Source organism: Amblyomma americanum, chromosome 10 (genome assembly GCF_052857255.1).
Source record: "Amblyomma americanum isolate KBUSLIRL-KWMA chromosome 10, ASM5285725v1, whole genome shotgun sequence".
Classification (NCBI taxonomy): Eukaryota; Metazoa; Arthropoda; class Arachnida; order Ixodida; family Ixodidae; genus Amblyomma; species Amblyomma americanum.
The window spans coordinates 84,318,266-84,343,086 of NC_135506.1; the positions used below are offsets into that span (position 1 = coordinate 84,318,266).

General features: G+C 46.4%; 2 protein-coding genes across 2 annotated transcripts; both read right to left on the reverse strand.

Annotated features, from left to right (window-relative positions):
- Positions 1-1,941: 1,941 nt before the first annotated feature.
- LOC144108490 (endothelin-converting enzyme-like 1) lies at positions 1,942-6,185 on the reverse strand. Its single transcript, XM_077641711.1, has 5 exons — positions 6,153-6,185; positions 5,682-5,906; positions 4,857-5,015; positions 3,129-3,614; positions 1,942-2,265 (listed from the first exon to the last, which is right to left on the reverse strand). The coding sequence occupies exons 1-5, from the start codon at positions 6,183-6,185 to the stop codon at positions 1,942-1,944; spliced, it is 1,227 nt and encodes a 408-aa protein (XP_077497837.1).
- A 3,366-nt stretch (positions 6,186-9,551) lies between these two features.
- Positions 9,552-23,717, reverse strand: LOC144107728 (uncharacterized). The gene is made up of 6 exons (XM_077640884.1): positions 23,491-23,717; positions 22,174-22,352; positions 17,832-17,931; positions 15,839-15,969; positions 12,528-12,662; positions 9,552-9,998 (listed from the first exon to the last, which is right to left on the reverse strand). The coding sequence occupies exons 1-6, from the start codon at positions 23,666-23,668 to the stop codon at positions 9,648-9,650; spliced, it is 1,074 nt and encodes a 357-aa protein (XP_077497010.1). The 5' UTR covers positions 23,669-23,717; the 3' UTR covers positions 9,552-9,647.
- Between the last annotated feature and the right edge of the window lie 1,104 nt (positions 23,718-24,821).

Sequence of the window (24,821 nt, forward strand, 5' to 3'; positions counted from 1 at the left end):
TGAGGTCGTCAATGTCCTTTTTTTGTGAGTCAACCATTTCGATAACCTTATCGTACTTATCAGACAAAAAGCTGATGCTTGTCTCAATGCTTTCGACAGTTTCTTTGACTGACATGAGATCATCAATTTTCTCAAGAAGTGGGAGTAGGGCGGTGATGTTCCGATTCATCACGATTAGCCTAGCCGCAATATCAGCATCTTGTTCAGGTTTACCCTTTGCAGAGCTTGGGCCCCCCCCTTAGTTTAGAAGCTTTACATTTCGGGCAGAGCCATGACTTTCCTATATCCGGTTTGGATTTCACTGCTGCTTCCCCCACTCCTGAGCAGTTGCCAGCATGATAAGAGAATGAACACTCAGAACATTTTATAGCCGTAGATTCCTTTGAAATAGTCTGCTGGCAAGCCAGGCATACGTCACAAGGCATAGCGTCTAGGAAAACACCGCAACACATCAAACAGAAAACACAGCAGCAGCAGCAGCAGCGGCAGCAGAAAAAATTTCGCAACTACTTAGTCGTTTAGAGCTTATTTCTATCTGAGCAAAAAAAAAAAGAAAAAGAGCACCAACCTGTAAAACACGGTTTGAAAGGATTATGTATATTCCGTCACAGGCCGTTGCTGCCGCTGCCACTACGTGCAATGATGCGAAGCTTGGTGCGTCGACCGCTTCTTATAGTTGTCCATGGGCTGTCACTCATGACGTTGCTCCGGACGGGCCAATCGGGATGCAGGCAAAGATGCAGGTCATGCAGTGTTGTCGGGCCACACCGCCAAGCAGCTGTAAAACACGGTTTGAAAGGATTATGTATAGTCCGTCACAGGCCGTTGCTGCCGCTGCCACTACGTGCATTACCTTTAGCATTTTTCTTCCACTGAAATGCGGTTGTTATGACCGGGATATGTTTCTTGCTCTACATGGTCATTAAACAAACGCCGTTAATAGCAACAGGGCCGAGTCGATTGGCATAGCTCATGCGAGATGCATTCTATCGTCTGCCATCGCAAGAAAGCAAAGGCGCCGAAAATGTGTAACTATACGCGCCCAGATAAAAATTGCTTGTTTTAGGTTATGAGCGGCGAGAAAGAGCAGTATGTATCTCACACTAGTGGACACATTAACGGAGATGGGAAGGCGTGAAAACAAGTGGAGAAAGTGATCTCTGCCACATTCGCCATAGAAAAAGCAATGACGCCGAACAACTTCACCTCGCATCCCCCAGTATCATTGCAAATTTGTTTCCACTCATCTTTATACTAGGCCCGTAACAACGGAACGGAACGATATCTAAGATTTATTGCGCCTCGCTGTTCGTCAGAATCACACAGCGATGTGTCTACCCACTCTCGTTCTATCCGCTCTCCTTCTTTCGGCAGCCTCCACTCTTGTTAATGAGTTAGCTAAGTGCGTCTTTTTTCCGCCTTACGGCACTTAGTTTTGAAAGGCACACCGCCGCCGGTTAGATTCAGTAACTCCTCGGCTTTGTTCTCGAATGATTTCATGGTCGCCATGCATCCGTCCGTGCAGAGGGCTGCTGGCTCGTGACTGCGAACTCTTTTGTCCCGGCTCCGTATGCACGCCTTGCTACGTAGACGGCACCGAAGACACAGGCAAAACATCGCACATACCGTTCTGCCCGCTTGCTTGCTCTAAAGACAGCAATTTGCTGCATATTTTAACATTCGTGTCCTCTTCCATCCAAAGATGAGCTTCTGCTTGCTTCCCAAGCAAATGAACTGCGCGCTATGAGTCTGTCATGCCCCACAAAGTCATTATCCACTTCCTCCCTTTCCAGCCTCCCCTTTAGGGCATCAGGTGCTACAGGGACCGGGCCCACTCTGATATGATTACAAAGGGCACAATCTTGAGAGCGCCGAGTTTCTGACACAGGTCGATAATAATCCCTGATTACAAAGGCCTTAAATTTCATTCCCAGATGACCATCAAGTAAGGTCGAGAGGTTTCACTAACGGCGGAATAAACCGATGGTGGTACTTCAAACTCTCTCTCGAGAGTCCTGAATTGGCGGTTGTCACATTGAAAGCGGCAAAAGTAGGGCGTGCCTGTTGGTCGGACCAGAGCGGGGAGACGCGCGTGCCACCCGCCTCTCGACGGCGGCGCCGCAGGAACGCATCGTGGGCGATGCGCAGTGCGGGCACCTCCGGGAAGATGTCGTCGCCGGAAGGAAGGCAGCGAGCCCTCTGCGCTGTGTACTCACGCCACTCGGCCGGCACCCACGAATCGTCGATGCGGCCGGACGGATCGACCTGCAATCATAGAGGGCGAGGAGCGGAAGTCGGAAGCTCTGTGCCTCCTTGAAATCACTTCATCAACATTCACCTTGACCAAGTGGCTACAGCAGCCATGCCTCTAAGAAGTCAGTTGCGTGCTTCGTTCCCGACAGCGCAAAGTTTAATTCGATAAAGCGAAAAAAAACGCCCCTGCAGGGCGATTTCAGGCGCGCCTTAGGATGAGTTCGATTTCTTCAATGTTGCCTCGAAGCTCCAAAAATATGGCGTTCCAAAGAAGGTGTAAGACCTTTCTGGTGAGGGAACTTTTTCTGCTTTCGAGCGGATTTTAATAGTACAGACATAACCAACTAGTAGTGGAGTTTATTTAACGCCTTCCAGAAATTAGTTAGGATCCGTAAAAATGCCTCCATTCCGATATGTTCGCATATGGGTGTTTTTTGTAAAAATAGTGACCGAGCTCTAGGCCACAACATTGGTATGGAGTGACATATCGGCCAGGCCTGCATTGACGGTACTGAAAGACTGTTTGGCAGGAAAGACAGGAACCGACCGATGTTGTTCAGAAGAGGAAGCGCAAAGCGTGGACTAGTTTGTTTTACATTCATGGAGTCGAAACTACGTTGTAAACGGTACATTATTCTTTGCGCTTAACTATGTGTCGACACTAATTTCGAATTTTATATTCTACAAAGTGTTCACTCTAGCATCCAATCTTCCGGTGCGCCTCTCACCTTACAAGAGTTTCAATCCAGAACGCCGCCTGTTTTATGACAGTAATATTCATATATCCTACGATACATTTATTATAAGCTCATTATGCAAACATTTCGGTCGTATACATTCGCCGATCTGCAAAGCCTGTGCACTGCACCGCTCACCATGAGCCCCGTGCTGTCCACGGCCTTGACCAGGTCCTTGGCGAATGTGAATCCCAGGCCACCGTGTGTCATGGCGGGCGTTCCGTAGAGGTAGAACAGTGGCCTTTGCAGCGTCGCCATGGACACGGACACAACGTTGCGGAGGTAGTCGTAACGGACCAATGGCATGAGGAAGTTCGCTCGCTGCGCCAGCGCTTGAGCGTATTGCGGTTGCTCTGAGAGCTGCCTCAGGCGCTCGTGGCCGTGCACCCAGTAGCGGGCAAGCGACTCCTGTGCGGGAGCGAAGCTGCTGTACATCTCGCTGAGGGCACGCCACTTCAGCAGCGAGTCGGGAGGCCATAGAGAGACGCGAAGCTTGTCCAGCTTGCTCTTGGCGGCGGCGGAAGCGTTGGAACTGGACGAATTGCTACCCCAGGCGACTGTGGCGAACCTTTGCCTCGCTGATTCTGTGATGTCCTCCAGAGTGCGGTCCACAATGGAGCGGGCCTTTGAAAATTTATGCATTTATAAAAATATTCAATGTTATCGCTACTGAACCAACTCAAAATCCAGTAAACGCACAGTAAGTATGCTACATTCATTTTTCCTCCCGTTAACTGATGAGCGTTACAAAAAATGACAGAATATAACCTTGAAGACATCCTCCCCTCTATAAAATTACTTCTCAGACACATTCAATAATGCCTCCGGAACCACTTAGTGCGCAGCTAATGTATGTGACAAATGAAAAACGATGCAAAGTACATGAGAAGACAGTAAATGATCGGTGGTATTTTGACAATTCATTGGCATAACAGGTTGTAACAAACGATTCATCTGCAAGAACAAAAGCTGGCTTATTGTCATTTTAAGAGGTGCAAGAGCTGCGCTCTTCCACGGCTGACAGTGTCATGGTGTGACAGCTTTTATTTAGGAAAATGACCGATAGACGCAACCAAGCCTTTAGTTCCTGCCCAAGAAAACCCCATATGTTAGCATCCAGGATGAATGATGGAAAATACTAGGAGTGCAAAGGTAAGTTTTCAGAAAAAGAAAAAAAAAAGCCGATAATCTTTTTTACTTTTGCTTGAACTATCGTCGCTTGCATGGCAAACAGATTTTGTGTTCAACATGCTTGAATCGAAAACCATATATGTGATGATATACTGCGCTGCCATTTTAATACAGGGCATATCAGTTAAGATCTGCCAAAATTTGTACAGTAATGCGCGCTATGAATGCTCGTCAGCGCAGAGTTTTAAGCATTCATGCTAAGATGCCTTTTAGAAGGTTTACAAAGTGTTTGAAATATACTAAAACTAATTATCTCTTAAAAACAAGTAGAAAACACCCTTATGCACATGTGATTTCATTACTAAATTTTTAATAATAAAAATGTTAATTTTAATACCCGCGTCTCCCCTTAAAGGAAGCGTGGAATTTAAAACACACTCCTTTTTGCAAGTTCTTTATTGTGTAAAGCACATTGCAGCTTGTCAGGTGACAGTTTTCTTATCGCCTGAATTAGCCCTCACTGCTCCCAGAGTCATTTGCATATCTGATTCATATAGCCAGTGAGATTACGGATCGTTTCCGGTTCTTTCTCTTAACACTAAACTCCAGCCTACAACCCTATATAAGTGAGCATCGGTCAGCAAAAATACTCTCAGGTTAGTACACAATACAAATGTGATTACGGTTGCAGGTTTTAAGCGTCTCTGCTTTAACATATAATATCATGACGCTAACCTTTGTGGTGAAGTGTGCTTCCAGGAACAGCAACCTGATCAGCACGCCGTAGGATGCCTCAACCTCGGTGGCACAGAAGACCGGCCGATTGCTGATGCCGCGATCGAATTCACCGAACTTGTTCTTTAGCAATTCGATGTTTCCAAGTGGGGCGAACACCTGCGGCACAAAACCGGTTCTGCGGCTGCACTCTTCTGTGTTTCAATCTCTTTAAAGCACTAGCTGTTGAAACCCCCCGTTTACCCGATATCTTGTTGTCCCCGTCAAGAATGAAATGACGTCATCACCTAGGAAAGTCACAATGTCACCGGACATATGCGACAAAGAGACACCTGTAAGGAAATCATACCATGCGATATTTTGCATTTCATACGATGATGTGCCCATCAGGTGCGCAACTTTTGCTGCATACGACTAGTGTGCCCTTGGCATATTCCCAATTGATGCAAAATGGCCACCATCATTGTCTAGAAGGGCTTGCGAACACTAGTGCGATGGTGGTAGAAGAGTAGGTGCTTCTAATGGCTATGTCACCAAAAGGGCTTTGCAGCTTGCGAAGTGAATATTTTGCCTTTCTGCTTGCAGAAAAAAAAATGTTAGAGGTATACATGTCGTTGTGACTATTTTACATTTTCACTTACAGAAATACGCCATCCCTCAGGCAAAACGATCTGTAGACCTCTTGTAAAATTATATCCAAACAGATATGTCGCCAGGTGGACGTCAAGTTTGACTGTGTCCTCCTATCAGCTCTTTTGACTCCCCGTAAGCCTGCGGACCCGAAAACTTTGCAGCACTGTTGACTCATTTCAAGTGACTGGATACCTGCACGAAGAACCACGCGATGTGCCGCGCCACCTCGCGTCGGCTGTACTTGGCGAAGAGCTGGTCGACCGTGGTGAGTAGCGCTGTGTCCTCTACCAGGACGTGGTCGCCAGCACCGAAATCGGGCCACAACGCCGCGTGCAAGCCGATCTCGGACAACCACTCGGAGGAGTTGATACTCGGCGTCAGGCGTTCGATCTCCGACAGATGGAAATCAGCCGGAGTCTGCGCAAAGGCCCGTCGGGGCAAGGAAAGATTAGTTCTTAGGGGTTTCGAGTCTGCAGAAACAATAGAAGCTCCAGAAGAAACTTTGCGTAGATTCAACTACATGCCACATAACTACATGCATGCCTAGCTTTATGGGCTTCAGAGTTTGAGCAATTAGTTTAGATAGCTCTCTGTTGTTTTCATGTCACGATAGCTTTCGCAGCATATGTGTGGAAATATTTCTCTTCAGAACCAAGAACATACGAGACGTTTGATGTTGGGATTCCTTTTCATCATTTTCAGTACACGCCTATCAGAATATTAAGAGTTCATGGTATTTTTTCTTGACCGCTAGCTTTCCTTTTCGTGCGTTCACAATTCTTTCTAATTCACCTGCCTTGTTTTTCCGAATCAGCACCTCCATGAAGCGCCCGAGGATATCCGATTCCATTGCCGCTGTCTTCGCGACTTCTTCTTCAGTAAGCTTCGACTCGTTAACGCCAGCAAAGGCCTCGAAGTAGCTCATGTAGTAGTTGTACTAAACGCGCTCGGCCATCAGGCTCTTATGGAAGTTAGACCAGAACATCATGAAGTTGCCCGAGCGAAGCATCAGCACGTTCCGGTCTCCGCTATGATCCGGCCACACCTGCAGCATATGAGCGATTTTAAGTTTGGGCCGCGGCAATTGAAACCAAAATGGCACAGACATGTAAGCTGGTAGGTTGATTTCTGAAGTGTATAAACGTTTCGGTTAGCTGTACTAGTTAAACACTAATCACAGCTCACACCGTCGTAAAGGCCTCCCAATGGCTAAAGTCGTCACCGAGAAAGAGTTTGTGACCGCTTCATAAAGCAGAGTTGTATGCATTAAAACTATTATTTTTTTTTACACAATACTCAGACATATGTTAAGTTAAACCACAGCATGCACAATTTAATGAGAACGTTTCATTGAAAAATAACTTTAGGATCTTAAGGCACCTGTGTAAACAAAAATGGAGAGCTCTCTTGCACTCCTGAAAGTCTGTGGATTCAGTGAATTCCGTCATAAGAAAAGTCAAATTAATGACTGCTATCAATTGCACAAAATGAGAAGGCTAAGGAAAGGACCCTTGAATTTTATTTCGTGGTTTGCGTCACTTATCGCATCATTTGAATTTGTTTTTGGTTGGAGAAATGAGGCCTGGGATCCAGCCAAGAATACAATTTCCCTTCATAGTGTTATTAAAATGGTGTCAGTTTAATGCACAGCGAAGCACAACAAAACAGAGAAAAGGACAGCACAGTTGTGGTGAGCTATTTCTTTTCATATCCGGTACCAACAAGCCCTAACTACCATTTTATTAAAACGGTAGTTCTTCGTCGTCGGTAACATACGAATGCGGCAGCGCCGGGACCATCAGTAGCATGGTTCGCTTAAAAATTTCACTCACCGCGCACTAAAAAAATGTACATTCCTGAATTTGTACTGCATATTTCTCTGTAACTTTCGATCACGAAAGGGAAAAAAAACTAGTGGATAACGAAAATATTTCGTAAATAGATATTTCTTCGCATAAGCATTTTTATTTGCTGAACCCCACACCCACTACAAGTTGCTAATGAGTCCGTCGATGCTTGACATAGCCAATCATGCGACTGAAATGGCACACATCCGTGGATCATCATTTATTCCAAAATTCTTCCGTTGTCTGACGAAAACCTTACTTGACGAAAGGCTCCTCTTGCGTTTCATGGTGTCTGCTGTAAGCTTTAATTTTACCAATTCATCAAATTAAATACCACATACGCTGCGGCAGATTAGCAGACTTGACATTGAGCTGCTGGATCCAAGGTCACTGCATGATATCCCGTACGCGGCGGCACCATTTCAAAGTACTCTAATCAATAAACGTTTGTGTTATTTGCAACCCACTTTAAAGAACGCTCAGAGCTCGAAATTGCCCCGTTTCCACCCCAATGCATCATCTCTCGCTGCCCACGTGGACCTTGGCGACGTGATATGCCACGGACCACTCCAACAAATGCCTCGTGCTGTGAATGCCACAATTTGTGAAAACAACACCTGCACGTGGAACCAGAAAGGCGTCTGCCAGTTGAAGGCCAAGTCCAGGAGAATGCCCAGTGGACTCGCTGTGGCATTGGGCTCTCCGGGCCACGGGATGCGGCGCTCCCGCATGACCTTCTTGAGGTCCGCCATGCCGGTGTCATCAGTGGAACCCATGCGCTCTGCGTCCATGCAGGCTCTATACATGGCCAGCGCCTTCCTGCCTGCGACTCTCAGTTGGGATCCCTTGCTTAGGAGCGTTTCGAAGCCCTGCAGCGGTGACAAACCGAATGGCTCAAGGATTATGGTTCCACATTGGTATCCTGCAGCTTGCTGAATTATTTTTAACGGAGGATAACTGGACATAGCCGTGAAAATGGCCACAATCTCTTTCAGGGTGCTAGCTCCGTTTACTGGTACAGGTTGTCCTTCAAAGGGCATGCCCAAACATTATAGTTCAAGGACTAACTACGGTGCATGTTTGATGTCGCATTAAGAAATTTTATTCCCCTTTCCTCCGAGACTGCCTGGCTACATTTTAATACGCGCCAGATATCAGTCTGCCAGAATTAGCACAGCTCGTCCAGGAGGTTAATGTGAGCGATTGCGAGGCACTGAACCCCGATTACAGCGCTTTGTGCGCATTCAGGCTCTGCGAAATCCGCGACACCGAAAGTATTTCGCTCTCCGTATTTAGCTAAATCAAGGTTCACTTGTATAACAATGGCCAATGACATTTATTGTGCGTACATCTCAACCGCGCCAGAGAGCGGACGGAAAGCGCATGGCGAATATGTGTGCTTGTGTGTATGTGTGTGTGGATCGTGGGGAGCAAGACTCGCGGTCGCAACTACTCACAGTACAGCTGTAAGTGGGAAGAGGGTCGGAAAGCTGAAGCCGAACAGATGGATAGCGTTAGTGGGAAGAGCTGGATGCAGGAAAGCGCGACGACCTTTTCAAAGAACGCTGAATCCCCTCGCAGCCATTGCAACCGAGGCCCGCCTGTTTGCAAGTGAAGATGGTTGACGTTACAGCTGGGCCGTCCAAGAACTTGACAGGCACACGGTGCGTTTGCAGGAGTGGCGACGAGGAACAATACTCGGGAGACGGAGGGGGGCGGGGGGGGGGGGGGGGGGGGTTGAGGAACGAAAAGTCTTAGACGAGAGATAGTCGCCAGAGGGAAACAAAAGAGAATGGAAACGGGGATCGAGGCGACAAGCAGAGCTCTGGCCCAGAAGTTGTTTTTTCTCAATGATATACACATGAAAATCACTTCAGTTCAGTATTGATAACCGGTTATTTTTCAATAATCAGGCTCGTCTTAATGAGTAGAGAGTAACCGAAAAGTGGAGAGAACCTGTTGTTTAAGGGAATACATTGAAGAATCACAGTGACCCGGCTCTACAGTCTTAGCCGTTAGAATCTTGCAGGAGTGGTCATATGGGATTGCGCGAGAGATGATTCGTGAATTACGGTGTCAGGGAGAGTTACATCATGCTTAAGGTTTGTGCGCGGCATTGCTGAAGAATCTTTGAGTCTCGATTTGCGGATGTTTAAAGCTGTTTATTTTCTTGTTTGTCGAAAACCTCCATTGAAATTTGTCGACTATCAAGCCGACAATAGCTTTCCAATGGTGATAAAAAAGCGTATGAGACGCTCAAAAACGTTACAACTTGCAAGAATATGCGCTTTAAGGAGATAAGAGATCGCGTTCATGCACGTGCCTTGAACCACGCTTCAATGGCGTCACTTGTAGTGGCCGCGGCGTAGCTCACAAACTGTTTGGACGGGCTCCATGCCGAGCATGCGTAAGCACTGAAGTCCTGGCACGGGTCCACGCTGCCGTTAATGTTTTGGCGCAGGAGTCGTTCGTGGATCATGCAGTCCTCGGTTCGGCAGATCTTCTGCGCTGTCACAATGGCATTGCGGTAACGCGCAAACATGGACAGCCCCAACATAAACGCCACAAATAGACCGGCGCCGACTGCGAACGCCAACCAGGCGCCATGCGCCTTCAAGTACGACTGCCAGCCGTGAGGGGACGTCTGGGTCGTGGGTCCCATCTGCGGAGAGGATAGACAACACATGTGGCATCAACTTGATACATGGCACAAATACAGCTTTTGTAGTAAGTAAAGCCTGATGTAATTGCTTGTGTGGCACACTGCGTTACCCGGAACTAACCGCCAGCTGTCTAAGTCACTTTAAACTAAGGGGAACTATCGTTTTCATCTTTCCGAAATTCACACGTCATGGGTGGTAAATTAACCACAATACATGGCTTAGAAGAAAAGCCCCTGTTCTCTTCAGTCTTGATGAAGACTGCACCTTCCTCGGTTACAGAAGGTAGCACCATGGAATCACTTTTAGGCATTGAGAGCGTAAACATCAGCTGCCTCATGTTCCAGGTATACAATGTGCAAACTAACCGCCGCGGTGGCTCCGTAGTTATGGTGCTCGGCTGCTGCCCGGAAACACGCGTGCTCTAACCCAGCCGCGGTGGTCGCATTTCAGTGGAGGCGAAATGCTGCAGTTCCGTGCGCTGCAAGATGTCAGAGCTCTTTAAGAACCCCAGGTGGACGGAACTATCCAGCTCTCTATACGACATCTATCAGAACCAGCAGATTTGGGAATTTAACCCCATAAAATCAAAGAAAATAGAGCGGAAAAATACAAGGTGCTGCAAATGCGTGTCCCAGCAGTGGAATCACGTTTCCTTGTTAAGGTCGTGATGAAAACGAAATATTTACCTATTCACGTCTTTCAGGGCATTTTCAATGAGCTAGACAGAACAAGCTCCGCAACATCGTCATACATATCCTGAGAAATCTATTCGACAGCTACTCTCTGGTTAATTGGCGATCAGTAAATAATACTTGGAATAATTGCGGAGAATGCACCGGATCGCGTATGAAGCATTCTTAGTCCTTTATTGGTTATAGCAGGAAAGTTTAAGTGATAGTGAAACTCGGGTGTTTTAGCGAAAAAGGCGTTCGAAAGTAAATAAATGCTGTTTTCAGGGCCAAACTATTTGCTACGGTGGGCGCAAGTTGTCACTCACTGACGTTTAAATTAACACCTTTTGGCGCTGCAGTGCCAATTAGAGGTTGGATTTTGTTTTGAAATCACTGGCGTGATTTCATAAAAGAACGGTATGCCAAGAAAGACGCTGCTTACGCGTGTAACGTCTCCTGTGCAATTTTTCGTGGGCTTTTGGGGCTGTCTGAAGACCGTCTCATAATACGGAGGTCGTGATCTCAAGCGCAGCTCCGCCCACACAAGATTCCTAATCAGAAATATTTCGGGAAAGCTTGATTTCTTTTTCTTGCCTAAGCATGCTTCGACTAAACGAACTACATGTTGTGCGCTTTCGTGTCTTTCCTTTGCAATGCACAACTCCATCTTAGCCGACCAGTCTGGGCAGGAACAACTTGAATATTATTGTTGTCTTCGTGCCTTGAAAACTCTTGTAAGCGCCTATAGAAGTGGTGCGCTCGCAAAATAAATTGTGTGTGTGTGCCTTTGTGAGCCTATTAGCGAGCAAATTAGACGGCATGGCAGAATTCTGCTGCCTCAAGAGGACTGAGCCAAGTCTTTACGTTACACTCTCTGGTCATCTCACAGATTTCTGAACGATGATTTTGGCTTCAAATCATTGAAGAGGTCACCCAAAAATACATTTTGTGTGCCAATCTGTTTTATTAACTTTGAATGCAAAATAACAAAAGACCCGATGAAGTCACATTTACCAAGAGGACCTGACCTCAAGTTTACTCATTCGTAAGCTTAGTGCTAATCTACTAATACACAGAACTGCCAGGAGAGAAATCTCTTCATTTAAAGACTACCTGTCTTTCTTTGCAGTCTTATTCGTTGCAGAAAAATTTGCTCGACTGAACTCTCTTCGTAGGGGTGTTGAACCGGGAGCTGTAGTAATGAACCTTTTTTAATACAGTGGTACTTTAATATTGGGTACATGGGCCATGCGGCGTAACCATATTAAAGGGCTGCAAATTATTTTAGACAATTGTGTTAACGTACCCTGACGATGCCACAGCACACGCACCGTATGGCATTTTGCCTCTATCGAAATGGAGTCACCACGGCTGGCTGATCCTTGGGGAGAACGAAATGATTCGAGGGCCTGCCTTTAGTTATTTATTCGGGAGTTAGGGCGAAGTACACATTATGATATATGGCCCTCGTTTCTCTTTGCCTTGTAATTTGTTTACAAACAAATTCATGTTTGAAGCATTACCTGGTTAAATTGACTCATTGCTCCAGAGTTCTTTCGACTAATGCGCTGAAATGAACATTTGTTCTTTTTTTTCATATGTATGAGCTGACAGACAGCTCGATTGGCTAATAGGTCTACTCGCATATGACCAAAGGAGGTCTAGAAATGATAGCAACAAATCCCAGGTAGACTGGAACGACACCAGGGAATCCCAGCTAGATGGAAACGACACCACTGAATCCCAGCGGGACTGGAACGACGCCACTGAACCCTAGCTGGACGGAAACGACTCCACTGAACCCCCGCTGGGCTGGAACTACACCATTGAGTCCAGGCTTGACAGGATGTTCCTTACCATGTCTTGAAGCTTGCATGTGCTCTGCCACAGGGCCTTGGCTTCTTTCATTTCTTCGTCGGGAAGGAGGCAGACTGATTTATCTTCCTCCTTGGCGGCAGGCTCCGCTTGCGGCGTAGGAACATGAGAAATTCCCTGCGAGAAAAATACGTTGAACAACGTTGCACGAAAGCTGGTATCCTCCTCCTTAGCTATTACCGCGCCCACTTCCTCCTCAGTACACGTGTGGGCCGCATGCCAGCAATGGCACGTGACGTTGCTTCCGAGTTTTCTCGCGAATATCATAAAAAGGTAAGAAGTTTCCTTGCGCCAAGTTTCATATTTAAGTCATTTGCCTAAATTGATCGCGAATTTAATAAGCATGCATCTTGTTATAATGTACATACACATGTTTCCTATTTTTTATTTTGGGTGTTAAATGCTAACTACAGAAATTTCCTTTGTCTAGAGCGCTGTTTTGGGCATATTGCGAAACCTGTCACACCAAAATTGTTTTCCTAAGAAAGTGAGTCGTGTAGTTGCAAACGTTTAGAAAGCTCCGTATCAGACCACGCATGAACTTGGCAGCTTGTAAGGTTATTACAGAATTTTCCAGTCATGTCTGGCTCAAAGATACCATTAGGTCTGTTCCAGTGGGGCGCCTTGGCAACGAATGGATTACGCGGTATATGCATTGCAAGAAGGTCAATGCGCGGCTTGGCATTCATAGATTTGCTGTGGTATCTTGTCTGTCATAATGTCGGGAGGGATGGGGAAGGGGGGGGGGGGGGAGTACCGTGCCGAAATGCTGCGTAGTCATCGAGAGTGCGAACGCACCCACTTAATCTGCAGCTTCCATGCGTTTAGAAGTGCCGCCGCCAATGATAGTTTCACGACATATGGTGTAGTGTTTTTTTTTTATCGCCGGAAGTGCCGGAGAATAATTTGCCTGGTTGTTTTGCCCTGACTCCGATCGAAAAGCAATTTTTGCAACAGCTTTTCCACCAGCGCCATCTATTGTCGGAAACGAAAGGACTGAGACGGTGCGTCTACGCGTACGACCACTCGGCCATTACCACCGCTCATCAAGCTACGTGTTCTGACTGATATTCGCGAAGGCAGCCAAGGAGTCAATGTGCGCTGTCTAGCTGAAATACAAAAGCGGGCGAAAGAGTGGCATATCCAGCCCTCAGAGGAACATGCCAGTAGCCGTGTGCAGAAGATGTACAATTCATCGACCACCGTATAATGATCTATGCCTTCCCAGCGGAACATTTCATGATTACTGCGACGGCGAGGTAGAGTGCAAATTTTTGTAGTAGATAAAAATAAAGGCAGTCGAACTGTGTTAACAAGAAAACAACGTAGCTGCAGTATTTGTTCATATATTTGGGTTCTTCTTGCAACCTGACACCGTTCGCACCCGAGTTTCTTTGTTTTTGCCGGAATTTTTGAAACAAAAACTGCAGGCACAACACAGCATTAAAAATTCGGCCGTTGAATGGAAGTCTAAAGCGAGAATTAGCTGATCGCTGCGCCACCCTCAGGAGCTCTAGGAGAGTGAGAATTGGATGACACACCCTCATCCCACTAAAGAAGAATTTTGTACATTTTTGGCCTCACAAACTATACTGCTCAGTCGTAAGAACATTTAGACGATTAAATCAACGTTGTTAAGACAGGACCGTGACATTATGAGTATGATTTTTTATGACCAATCAAAATCTGAAGCTGATTTGCTTACTTACAACACTCGCTAGGACTGCCTAAATTTTATCTTATATTTCGCTTTCCAGTGACGAATTACTCAGCAAGTTTCCTACAAGACATGCCCACTGCAACAAAAGGAATGACGACTGGCACGGCGATTTGACGGGAATACTTTACTGCGATAGACCTCGCAAATCCAACATTTTTAAGGAAAAGAAACGGCGTAAACTTCAGGAAAACGTAATATGCTTCGCTATTGTGCCAATTTACACAAGGGAACGTGCCTGTTAATAGTTAGCTTCGTCTAGTTTGTTCAGTGAGAAAGAAAATTTTAAGCCTTAGTGGGTCGGATTTGTTGGAGGTCTTAGCGGCGTCCTTTTTTTTGGGAGGGGGGGGATGTATCAATGGCTTCTCATAAAAAAAAATTGCAGAGCTAGGAATATTTTTTTGTCTAAGCTATATTCTGGGCTTTATGAAACACGCTGTTGTGACAATTTTAAGGTTGATATTGAATAGCAAATTTTTTAAAGGAAGCAATAATATAGCTACAAAGGGGCTTTAGCATTTTTTTTCATGTAAATGCGTTCAATAGTGGAAGTGCGTGCTCAGAGTACTTCTGTCAAGAGCACGAACGCTGTAGACACAGAGCCATATGCAACTTAACTTTTGGGAGGCTTGCAGGTATAACTTAAAACTTATGAGAGTAGTAGAGATTTTTCAACAAAGTTAAAGCAGCCAAAAAAAAATTCCTTGAAACCTACAACTTTTGTGTCACGCAACTACAAAGTTAGAACATGCACTCGAGCCGGATTGCCACGGGCTGCTGTGAGGTTCTGACCACGGTGGCAGGTAGACAGGTGGTCCAGTGAAAGGACCTATCATTGCTGATGCCTCACGGTCAAGTAAATTGTCGACCCGACGTGATGAAACATGCTAGTTGAGCAAAAGCGCCAACTTTGTACGCTTAGGCCTCATTTATAGAGCTAGAAAAAGGACACGATGAATCCAACAAGCTTGTTCAGTTTGGTTTGGTCTATTGGGGTTTAATATAGGAGCGCGACGCTGGCTATGAGGGACGCCAAGTGAAAGGCTCCAGAAACTTCGACCACCAGGGATTATTTAACGTGCATTGACATCGTGCAGTACACGGCTGTCTAGTATTTCAACTCCATCGAAATTCGACTACCGCAGCCGGGATCGAACCCGCGTCTTTCGGGTCCACAGTTAGTAATTTCTGTCATTACTGCCTGTCATTGTTTGCTTCGACAGCGAGTGCCGCAGCGACTACACCATGGCAGCTCGTTCTGCTAATGGACGAAATTACTGATCAACTGCTAGAGCAGATAATGGCGTTTTAGCCACTGTGGCTATATTTGGGTGAAGAGCATTAACTGGGCGCCTTGCTGGCCATCGCCGGACAACCTGCTCATCATACACCACCGTTCCGGCCGAACTAACTAACTGATGTACGAGCCTCGATCGGCTTGAGTGCTATAGAAGACAGCAACGAATAACAAACTGCCCTTTGTTCGCCCTTACTACAGCGGCTGGAAATCAAATTTGAGTCTAGTTACCAACGCGCACGGCATGTTTTACGCCAACTATTTGTCGTTAACGCGTACCTTTGACCGAAGCCCAAAAAACGATACGACCCCTTCGAAGGCCCTCAGGGTTGACGACGGGGTGGGTGCTGGGCGGACAGAGGGTGCCTCGGGTGGTGTACTGGGTGCGCTGTTCTTGGCTGGACTTGGCGCTGCGTTCATTGAGAAGGAAAATGGTGTCGCTGTCGTTGGTGGAGCTATGCACACAGCACCTCAGACTCATGACTCTAATGAATTCTCTCAGCCGAATCGCTTTGGGTTTGGTTTAGTTTATAGGGGTTTAACGTCCCAAAGCAACTCAGGCTATGAGTGACGCCGTAGTGAAGGGCTCAGGAAATTTCGACCACCTGGGGTTCTTTAACGTGCACTGACATCGCACAGTACACGGGCCTCTAGAATTTCGCCTCCATCAAAATTCGACCTCCGCAGCCGGGATCGAACCCGCGTCTTTCGGGCCGGCAGCCGAGCGCCATAACCACTCAGCCACCGCGGAGGCTCGAATCGCTTTTGTATTCAGCTTTAAGGGCGTCGAACTTGCCTATTTCGTAAGCACTCATAATCTGGTATATAAGCTCGAAAAAGACAAACACCGAAAGGAGAAGACAACCAAAGCTCTACATTGTGCTTATCATCTTTACTGGGTGTACGTGTTTTTCGAGCAGGTTTGACCCGACCTTCAATTTAGCCTACGAAAATCGTGCACTCAGCAGGGCATATGGTGCCCTTCTCTAGTATACTATAGTAATGTGAACAGGCGTACGTTATGTGGTCTTAATGATATATGTGTTTAGACTCAGGTATGCTGCCTCAAGGAAGCACAGAAGAAACAATATGGAGAAACTCCTAAGCACTCTGCTCCGCTGTAGCATTAGCGTGCAATTGTTTAATTCAATCCCCTAGCGATGGGGATATGCGAAATGTTGCAGAAACACTGTCGACTATGCGTTTCTCGGCATGTGTCGCCCCGATCAATCTTAATGTATACAGTCGGATACAAACGTATCTGGAACACATGTTCCTCAAACAAAGCCGACAGCTCTCATGTTAGCCAGCGGCTGGAGACCAGACTTGTGAAGATGACAGAACAAAATTTTGTTCTTTCAAAATCTCCACAACCTGGTCTCCAACCGCCGGCTAATAGCAGAGCTATCAGCTTTGGTAGAGGAACACGTGGTTCAGAGACTTTTCTTCCGGACTGTACTAGTTCGTTATGATGGCAAATGTTCCGACATGCACAACCTTCAAATTCATGAAGCAGGCTGCACTCGAACGTGGAACTCCTTGGATGCCCGATATCCTGGGACTAAATGTTACCACGTTAAACTAGTCTCATCCGTGCCAGTGTATTGTTTTAAATAATTAGGATTACTCTCTTCGTACCCTGCATAGCCATGGGCGGAGCCACTCTGCCTGACATAAGAGAACTCGGAGTTTGCGTGGGCATGTTTTTGGGCACCAGCTCTAGTACCGCACGGGCACAGGCTTACGCTGGGCACTCGAAAACTCCTCTGACTTTGTTTACACTTTTTAGGATCTGGAGTATGTGACCAAAAAACCGCTGTCACACCCAAGGAGAACATGATGCTGATGTGCTTATTTTCGCTTTGTTCACTGATCGCAGAGTTAAAATATCATCCTCTCTGCGATATCTTATCACTTCATGTTTGGCATTCTTGTCTTAAACCACGTTTTTTTAAGGTCAACCTCTTGTCTGAACATATTAACAAAATCATTCATAACTATGTCAAGGTAACGTAAGCGGTTTATTAATATCATGAGCGGCTGCCCAAAGTCAGCGTATTTGAATAAGTTCTTTTATGTTCAGCATTGTAACTTCCTTTGCATATCACGCAAGCAAACTGTAGAGTGGCATAGTAAAGAAACATGACAAATGTAAATCAAACAGAGGTGGCAGCACGGATTGGTGTTGGAAGAGGCGCACCGTTGCACGAAAACTAACCGTGTATGGTATCTCTGGTAGCCGTCCAGTCTATGTATATACGAGTAGGTTTACCATTATGTTCCTTTTTCGAGTGTTCGGATATTGCCGGCCCCCGCACGATGGTCCTGAGGATGTTCGATCCTGGTGTCGCCGTGCCCTTGAAGAGTGCTGCCTGCGAAACAAGCATGTTTGTACCTGGTTGCATTAAATGTAGCCGTGACGGCTGCGTTATTTGGCTGCGCCATTTGCATTTTGATGCAACAAAAATGCAAAAAGCCTCTCTGTACTGTGCGGTGTTAGTGCACATTAAGGAAACAAGATTTTGAAATTATTGCGATTTTTTGTCTCCCACGCTCTACATGCTGCTTTTTGGGCATTAAAATTTAAATACCTTGACATAACTGCATTTGCCACAGCCGCTGAATTTTATATTTTCATCATAAGTACTCATTAGCACTTGAAGACACAAGAAATCTGAAAGCCAAAATCATTTAAATATATTCAGCTGGAAGCGATGAATGACGATTGCATTCGCTCGTTTATGAGAACACGGAGGACGCTTATAGTTTTGTTCATAGTAAACGTCGGCCCTTGGATCTTTGCGGTAGTTGATATGCGTTGAATAAAATTCAACTAATTGGCCTCTGGCGAATAAAAAATCTTTAAATTTTTGCAACGAAAAACTCTTCTTCGTTATAGCATGGTTAGGCCAAGGCAGCCAATTTACATCGGCATTTTCGAAGTAAAATTTAAAAAGCAGGATAGGAAACAACCCAAAATAAAAGACAGTACCCTTAAGAAACAGTATTTTGGTCTGGGCTGATTGGCTCATTGCTACAACTGATTAATCCCGCACGAAGTAAGGAGCAGACGAGAAAACAAACAACACAGGGTCCTCCTTATTTCGCGCTTGTTTAATATGTTGTAGCCTAAAAAAAATAAGCCATAGTTGTAGCACCCCGTGAATACAAACAAATACGGCAGAAGCACATTGAATAAACTAAAGAAAACACGCATGTTGTCGCTGGGAAATCTTGAATAAAAACGAAACATTTGTTTCCAGTGTCTCCAGTCGAACCAGCGACGTCATGACCGAAAGCACTCCTTGGTGACCTTTTAAAGTTTAGATCTCTGGCACAAAAGCGCAGTGGACATGGCAAATGTTGCAAAGAAACTCCTTCCATCTGTGGAAACTTACCGATTTTTTGCACTGGAACGATCACTTGTATAAACGACGGATCAATTTGACATACATATTGCCAGATGGCATGGAGACATGTCCCCTGTTTCGCGTGTGCGCTGTTAAGGCGGAACCGCATGGCGCGATTTCAGGCGCGATTGACGCGCGGATGGTGGGACGCGCGCGTCATTTGGCGCGTGCCCAGTATGATCCGTCACGAAATCGCGCCGCCGCGTGCTTCTACTCGGAGTAGAAAAAAACGCCTCACGCGGCGCGTCCGCCAATCAGAGTTCAGGTAAGTCACGTGGCATTTGGTCACGTGGCATTTGGGTTTGTGGTTTTGCCACCAGATGGCCTTGCTCTCTGCGCATCTCGACGGAACCTCTTTGGTGCAATTTTTTTTCTCGGCTGAACTTGCGCGTGCGTCAAAGAAAACACGTGCTACCGTGATTTCGTTCGCGAATCGTGTTCACCTGAAATGGACAAAGCAACCTTCAACTAGGCCCTAATAACTTAAGTGGAGAAGCGTCGCGTCCTTGTGCAATTTTTTTTCTCGGCTGAACTTGCGCGTGCGTCAAAGAAAACACGTGCTACCGTGATTTCGTTCGCGAATCGTGTCACCTGGAATGGACAAAGCAACCTTCAACTAGGCCCTAATAACTTAAGGGGAGAAGCGTCGCGTCCTGTGGGACGTACGCGACCGCAACTACAAAAACAACATGAAACGTGGCCAGGCTTGGAGAGCTATATAGCAGATGCCCTCAGCGTAGACGGTATGCACCAAATCTGAATCTGTGCACACGTGATGTGGCTGCCCTGCTTGTTCTATGTACATTCGCCTCGACAAGCATGTGAACTTGGCATGTTTACCCGCCGTTTTCGTATTTATCTCGCTGGCAGAGAGCATGGCGCCGCGACGCGAAAGCGCCGCTCTCTTTTTTCGTGCGGGTGCTCGCGCGTCGGCGTTAACGCGGGCGTTCGCCGCGCGTCGCGTTTTTCGCTCGCGGAAAACGCGCCATGCGGTTCCAGCTGCGCAGCCGGAGAACTGGCGCGTACAGTCACCTGCACCGTTTGCCTCTTACCTCGAGCCACAACCGTCCGTCCACTGGTGATCCCTACTCGGCTGGCGTGTACATCTGGCGTTTCCAGGGCATCATAGCTATTTTCGCATGCAACAATCCGGCTCGTGCTACGCGCTGAAGTGTAGAGGTGTCGATATAAGCTTTCTTAAAGGTCTCTTGTGTTTGGCATCCGCTGGTGTAGTAAGGGTTGCGAGAGGCGAATCAGGCTTTAGCGGAACGCGCAGTGCACAGACAAAAATATTGGAGGGGACCCTTGAGCTTCGCCTTGGGGTCATATGTTGCGATAGCTTAATGGGTAAATTAGCAGGTATGCAAAACGTCATTTTCTACTTTACATTGATAGAACCGTAGGAGTCCCGATACCCCTCCTGGCACAGTGGTGCAAAGGTTAAGCGGCGCGCCACTGTTCTACGATGGCTGTTGTTCCCAGCGGTTGGCCTTTTGTAGTCCAGGTTGCTCTTCCGGAGCGACCAATCATTAATTTATCTCAGACCTGTCATGGTGGGCAGTTTGTTCAGTATCCGGCACTCAGGCTGTGATGGCGCCGCAAGATGACGTGATATACGCGACCTCCTGCCTCCTGGGTTACTCTGTTGGGACTACAAGCCATAGACATGCTCGTTATATTTCGCTCACTACTCAGACGCCAACACCGGATCTTCTGGAGAACGGGCCACCACAAGTGACCGAAGGCACGAACGAGGAAATTGAGATGCGCGGTGCACCGAAATCGTGAAAACACTTAGGACGAGGCTGGCTGTTCTCTTTCTCGGTGATGAGAGGAGTGGGGGTGAGGATAGGTGGAGGAGGAATATGAATAAATACTTTCAGGAGTGATCGGCTTCACTACATATGAATGCTGAATAGTGGTTTACTGACACCAGAATGCTCACACTTTGTCGGAGATAATAAATTCAACACCATTCTTACACTGCCACCTTTCTATACTGTCTGTCATCAGAGTAGTCGGTTGCATGTCTTTAAAGCAATAAGCGTTGGTCAAACAATCAAGCAGGCACACTGAACTTGCGCTTCAAGTCGCGCAATGCTCTAGCGAAAGGTTGTACCTGCCGACAACTCCTCGGATAGATAATCTGAACGGTCTGTTAATGTCCTTGGCGTTTGCTTGTGCGAAGGAGCACCTTGTATTAGCCTTCCATCGTAATAAGCAAGCCGCACTTGTAGCAATTTCGTTGCAAGCATACAGCGCTGTTTTTTTTTTTATTGCGTGACAATCTGCATTTCTCTATGCTGTGCTAATCAACTGGAAGAAATCGGCAGGCTTTGCAAGGACTGTGCTCCTCAGTGGCGGTGGCCTGCTCACGAACCGAAAAAAGAAAGCAGCACGGCCCTACAAAGTGCAACGACAAATAGCATGGCCTCAGAGATCCGTGTTTAACTCGGTTTTTACGTTATAGGAATGTGCTTTCGACAAAATAAAGTATAGGGCATACCTGTATTATCTTTTTTTTTCTTTCATTGCTTAAATGAATAGGCTCCGTAAGTTAAACAGTCCTCCGTCATCAAAACGCGGTCGTCTGCTGACAAGGTGAACTTCAATTGGTCCCCAAACTATAAATGGGAGATGGAGAGAACTTTTTAGATTCGTTCCTTGGCGCAGGCATATGCTCATGATGAAATGAATGAGCAGCTTTCAGATTCTCGTAGTTATTCTGCATTTTCAAAGATCAATTCAAAAAACCTTTTTTTTGCAATATGCCTTTAGCATACCGCAACGCACGAGAGATGAAATTTTTTAAGTAGTACAGTAAGCGAAATAACACATTCACGCGTCCCCGAAGAACTGGGATTCTTTTGCAACGTTCGATTCATATTCTACATAAACTGAGCAGCGTCCGCATTCTCTCCGAAAAAAAAATTGATGTCTATAGAATGAAAGCACCAATGCCCAACTCTCCGTAACAAAGGTAAAGGTAAGGACTAATTGGTGATCCATGACAAAACATTGCAACGCAAAACATTAAAAAAACTACCCACAGACAGGTTTAGGCACAAGTTTTCAGGATTCAGCGTTGTTGTCTCAACTTTTCTAAGTTCCATTCTTTTATGTTGTAATAAAATTCTTCGTCAACTGTCGGTGCAGACTGCAGATGACTACAAACTGAAGCAAAAAAGAACAGGTAGATCTCACGTGAGTCTTTCTATGACTTTGCCCAGCCACGGGATGTTCAGACACAGGTGCCGATGTTGGGACACATGCCTGTTCTGAAGTTGAGCCGCGCCCCAGCCCTGACCCCGAACTCTTCGAAGCGTCCGCTGCCGCGGCCGGGAGAACTGGACTCGGTGAGGCCTCTTTCCACGCACCGGTGGCTGCGAAAAGAAACGTGTAAATAAAAAGCTCCTCCCGAAAAGGGACAGCATTCTATAATTCTATCGAGAAAGTAGACTTTGAAAACAGTCAAATTAGTTTTAATTGAATGTATAGACTTTTTAAATAAGAGAACTCTGCTGGTGTTTCACTGGAAAAAGACTGAACAAGTTTGTTCTTATATGTAGCAACCTTTTCATTTCGTCGATCAAACTGGAAAAATGGTCACAATATTGCAGTTTCGTTGAATGCATGAAAGGCTGATGGAGTGCCTAGCAGCTTCCTACTAAGCCTTCCATGGTGTACCGCCACGAATATACTTTTCTCTGCGTGCTAACCTAGAACAACCGCTGCCGCAGTCTGACACTCCATCTTACAGAATGAATGTCATTTAAAAGGCGTTCTTGCTGTATGATTACTAATGGTACTGCTTAGAAAGTATATGCGCCCTGCACGTTCCACGGCGAAGTCACCAGCGTAGCTCACCGTTGCTCTCGCGACTTATTCTACGTGAAGTTTGAAACGGACTCTGAGTTAATCTCTTTCTTCGATATTTCTTTCGTGTAGCATTCCTTCGTAAAACCCTGCGTGGTCTATAGTGGGCCTCAGAGATTTCGTCCTCATAAGGGAGCAGGTTGAATGCAACACAACTATGGACTCCACCCTTGCAGGGATTCCTGGCAGATTTCGGAATGCCTGGCAGCTTGTAGTGTCCTTTACGGACCGTATAAACCACGAGGATTCAATGAGATCGATAAGACTATACCGACGGTTGTAAGCAGACTTTAGCTCTTCCCTGTCGAGAGGCTAGTGGGCTGAATAAAAACCTCTGTCTGTGAGACCCGGCGCTCCTACGGCCTAATACTTCATGCTGAGAACTGTTCGTTTGCAATGATGCCTTCAGACGGCTATGATATTTGTCTGCAAATTCGAAAACTTCCGTCAATTAAAACAAGCCACCGCCGGCTAATCACAACGGTTTTTTGAATAAGCAGACAAAATAAGCCCTAAATTGGGCCCAACACCCCAGTAACTCCAGTCGCAAGAATCATATGTTAAGTAAAAATATAGATTACTCCTCTGTGTGGTAAACCTGCAGGATTGCGAAACTCGGTCGAATCTGCTCCATGCTACACTCACTCGTTTCACGGTGTACGGCTGCTGGTGGGCGGGGCTTGGTAGGCCTGGACAGCTTGGACTTGGCCTTCTTCCGTTGACTGATTTCCGAGCTACCCGCGACGGATTTCTTCGTCGCCGATAAGCTTGTACGCTTGGAGCTCTTCAAGGAAGTTGCAGCTGTCTTCCCGGCGGAATCCATTTAGTATTTTTGGCCTCGTAATAAAGAAATTTGCCCTGTGAACGTGTGCTGTTCGTCAGAGGCTGCTTCTTCTTCTTATGACGCGATAGGCGCGGGGCTCGTGACGGCCTCATTTTTCTCATGCTTCGAAACACGTGAAACTGACACATGCGCAATTTTAAAAAAGAAACTTATTACTAATAGTGTGTCGTTTTTTGAGGACGTCCACCAAACAGGAAAAGATTATCGCTTAAATCTACTCTTGGTACAGCCCAGGAAACCTGACCTGAAATTACTGGCGATCCGTAGTTCCCGGGTTCGAACCCGACCGCGGCGGATGCGTTTTTATGGAGGAAAAACTCTAAGGCGCCCGTGTGCTGTGCGATGTCAGTGCACGTTAAAGATCCCCAGGTGGTCGAAATTATTCCGGAGCCCTCCACTACGGCACCTCTCTCTTCCTTTCTTCTTTCACTCTCTCCTTTACCCTTTCCTTACGGCGCGATTCAGGTGTCCAACGATATATGAGACAGATACTGCGCCATTTCCTTCCCCCCTAAAACCAATTATTATTATTATTAATTCTCCCGCCGTGAATATATCGGGAACTCCCACTTGGGGATACGCAGGACTGACGTCGTGAGGCGCGTCAGCGAAGGTGATGATGATGATGATGATTATCATGACGATTGCCCCACAAGGATTTCTCTTTGCTTCTACGTAGGAGTTCTGCCCCTGAAAAGCGATCAGGAAGACGGGCGTTAGGATGAAAGCATGCGGCGCCACGTTTCCTGAAGAAAATGAAAAAGCTCAACAGAGAAGCCCTATCCAGTGGCTTGATATCTTTGTCATTCACACAAGAAAATTATATGAAACATATTATTTTTTTAGCCGCCGCGATGGCTCAGTGATTATGGCGCTCGGCTACTCAACCGAAAGACGCGGGTTCGTTCCCGGCCAGGGGTTCGCTATTCGATCACGGGAAAACTTTAGAAGCACGTGTACTGCGAGAAGTCAGTGCACGTTAAACAACTCCACGTAGTCCAAACTTCCGGACCCCTTCACTACGGCGCCCCTCATAGGCTGCGTCGAATCGGGACGTTAAACCCCCATAAACTAAACGAATTTTTTTTTCAAATAATATATGAGCGAATCATTTTAGGTAGTTTGCTAAGTA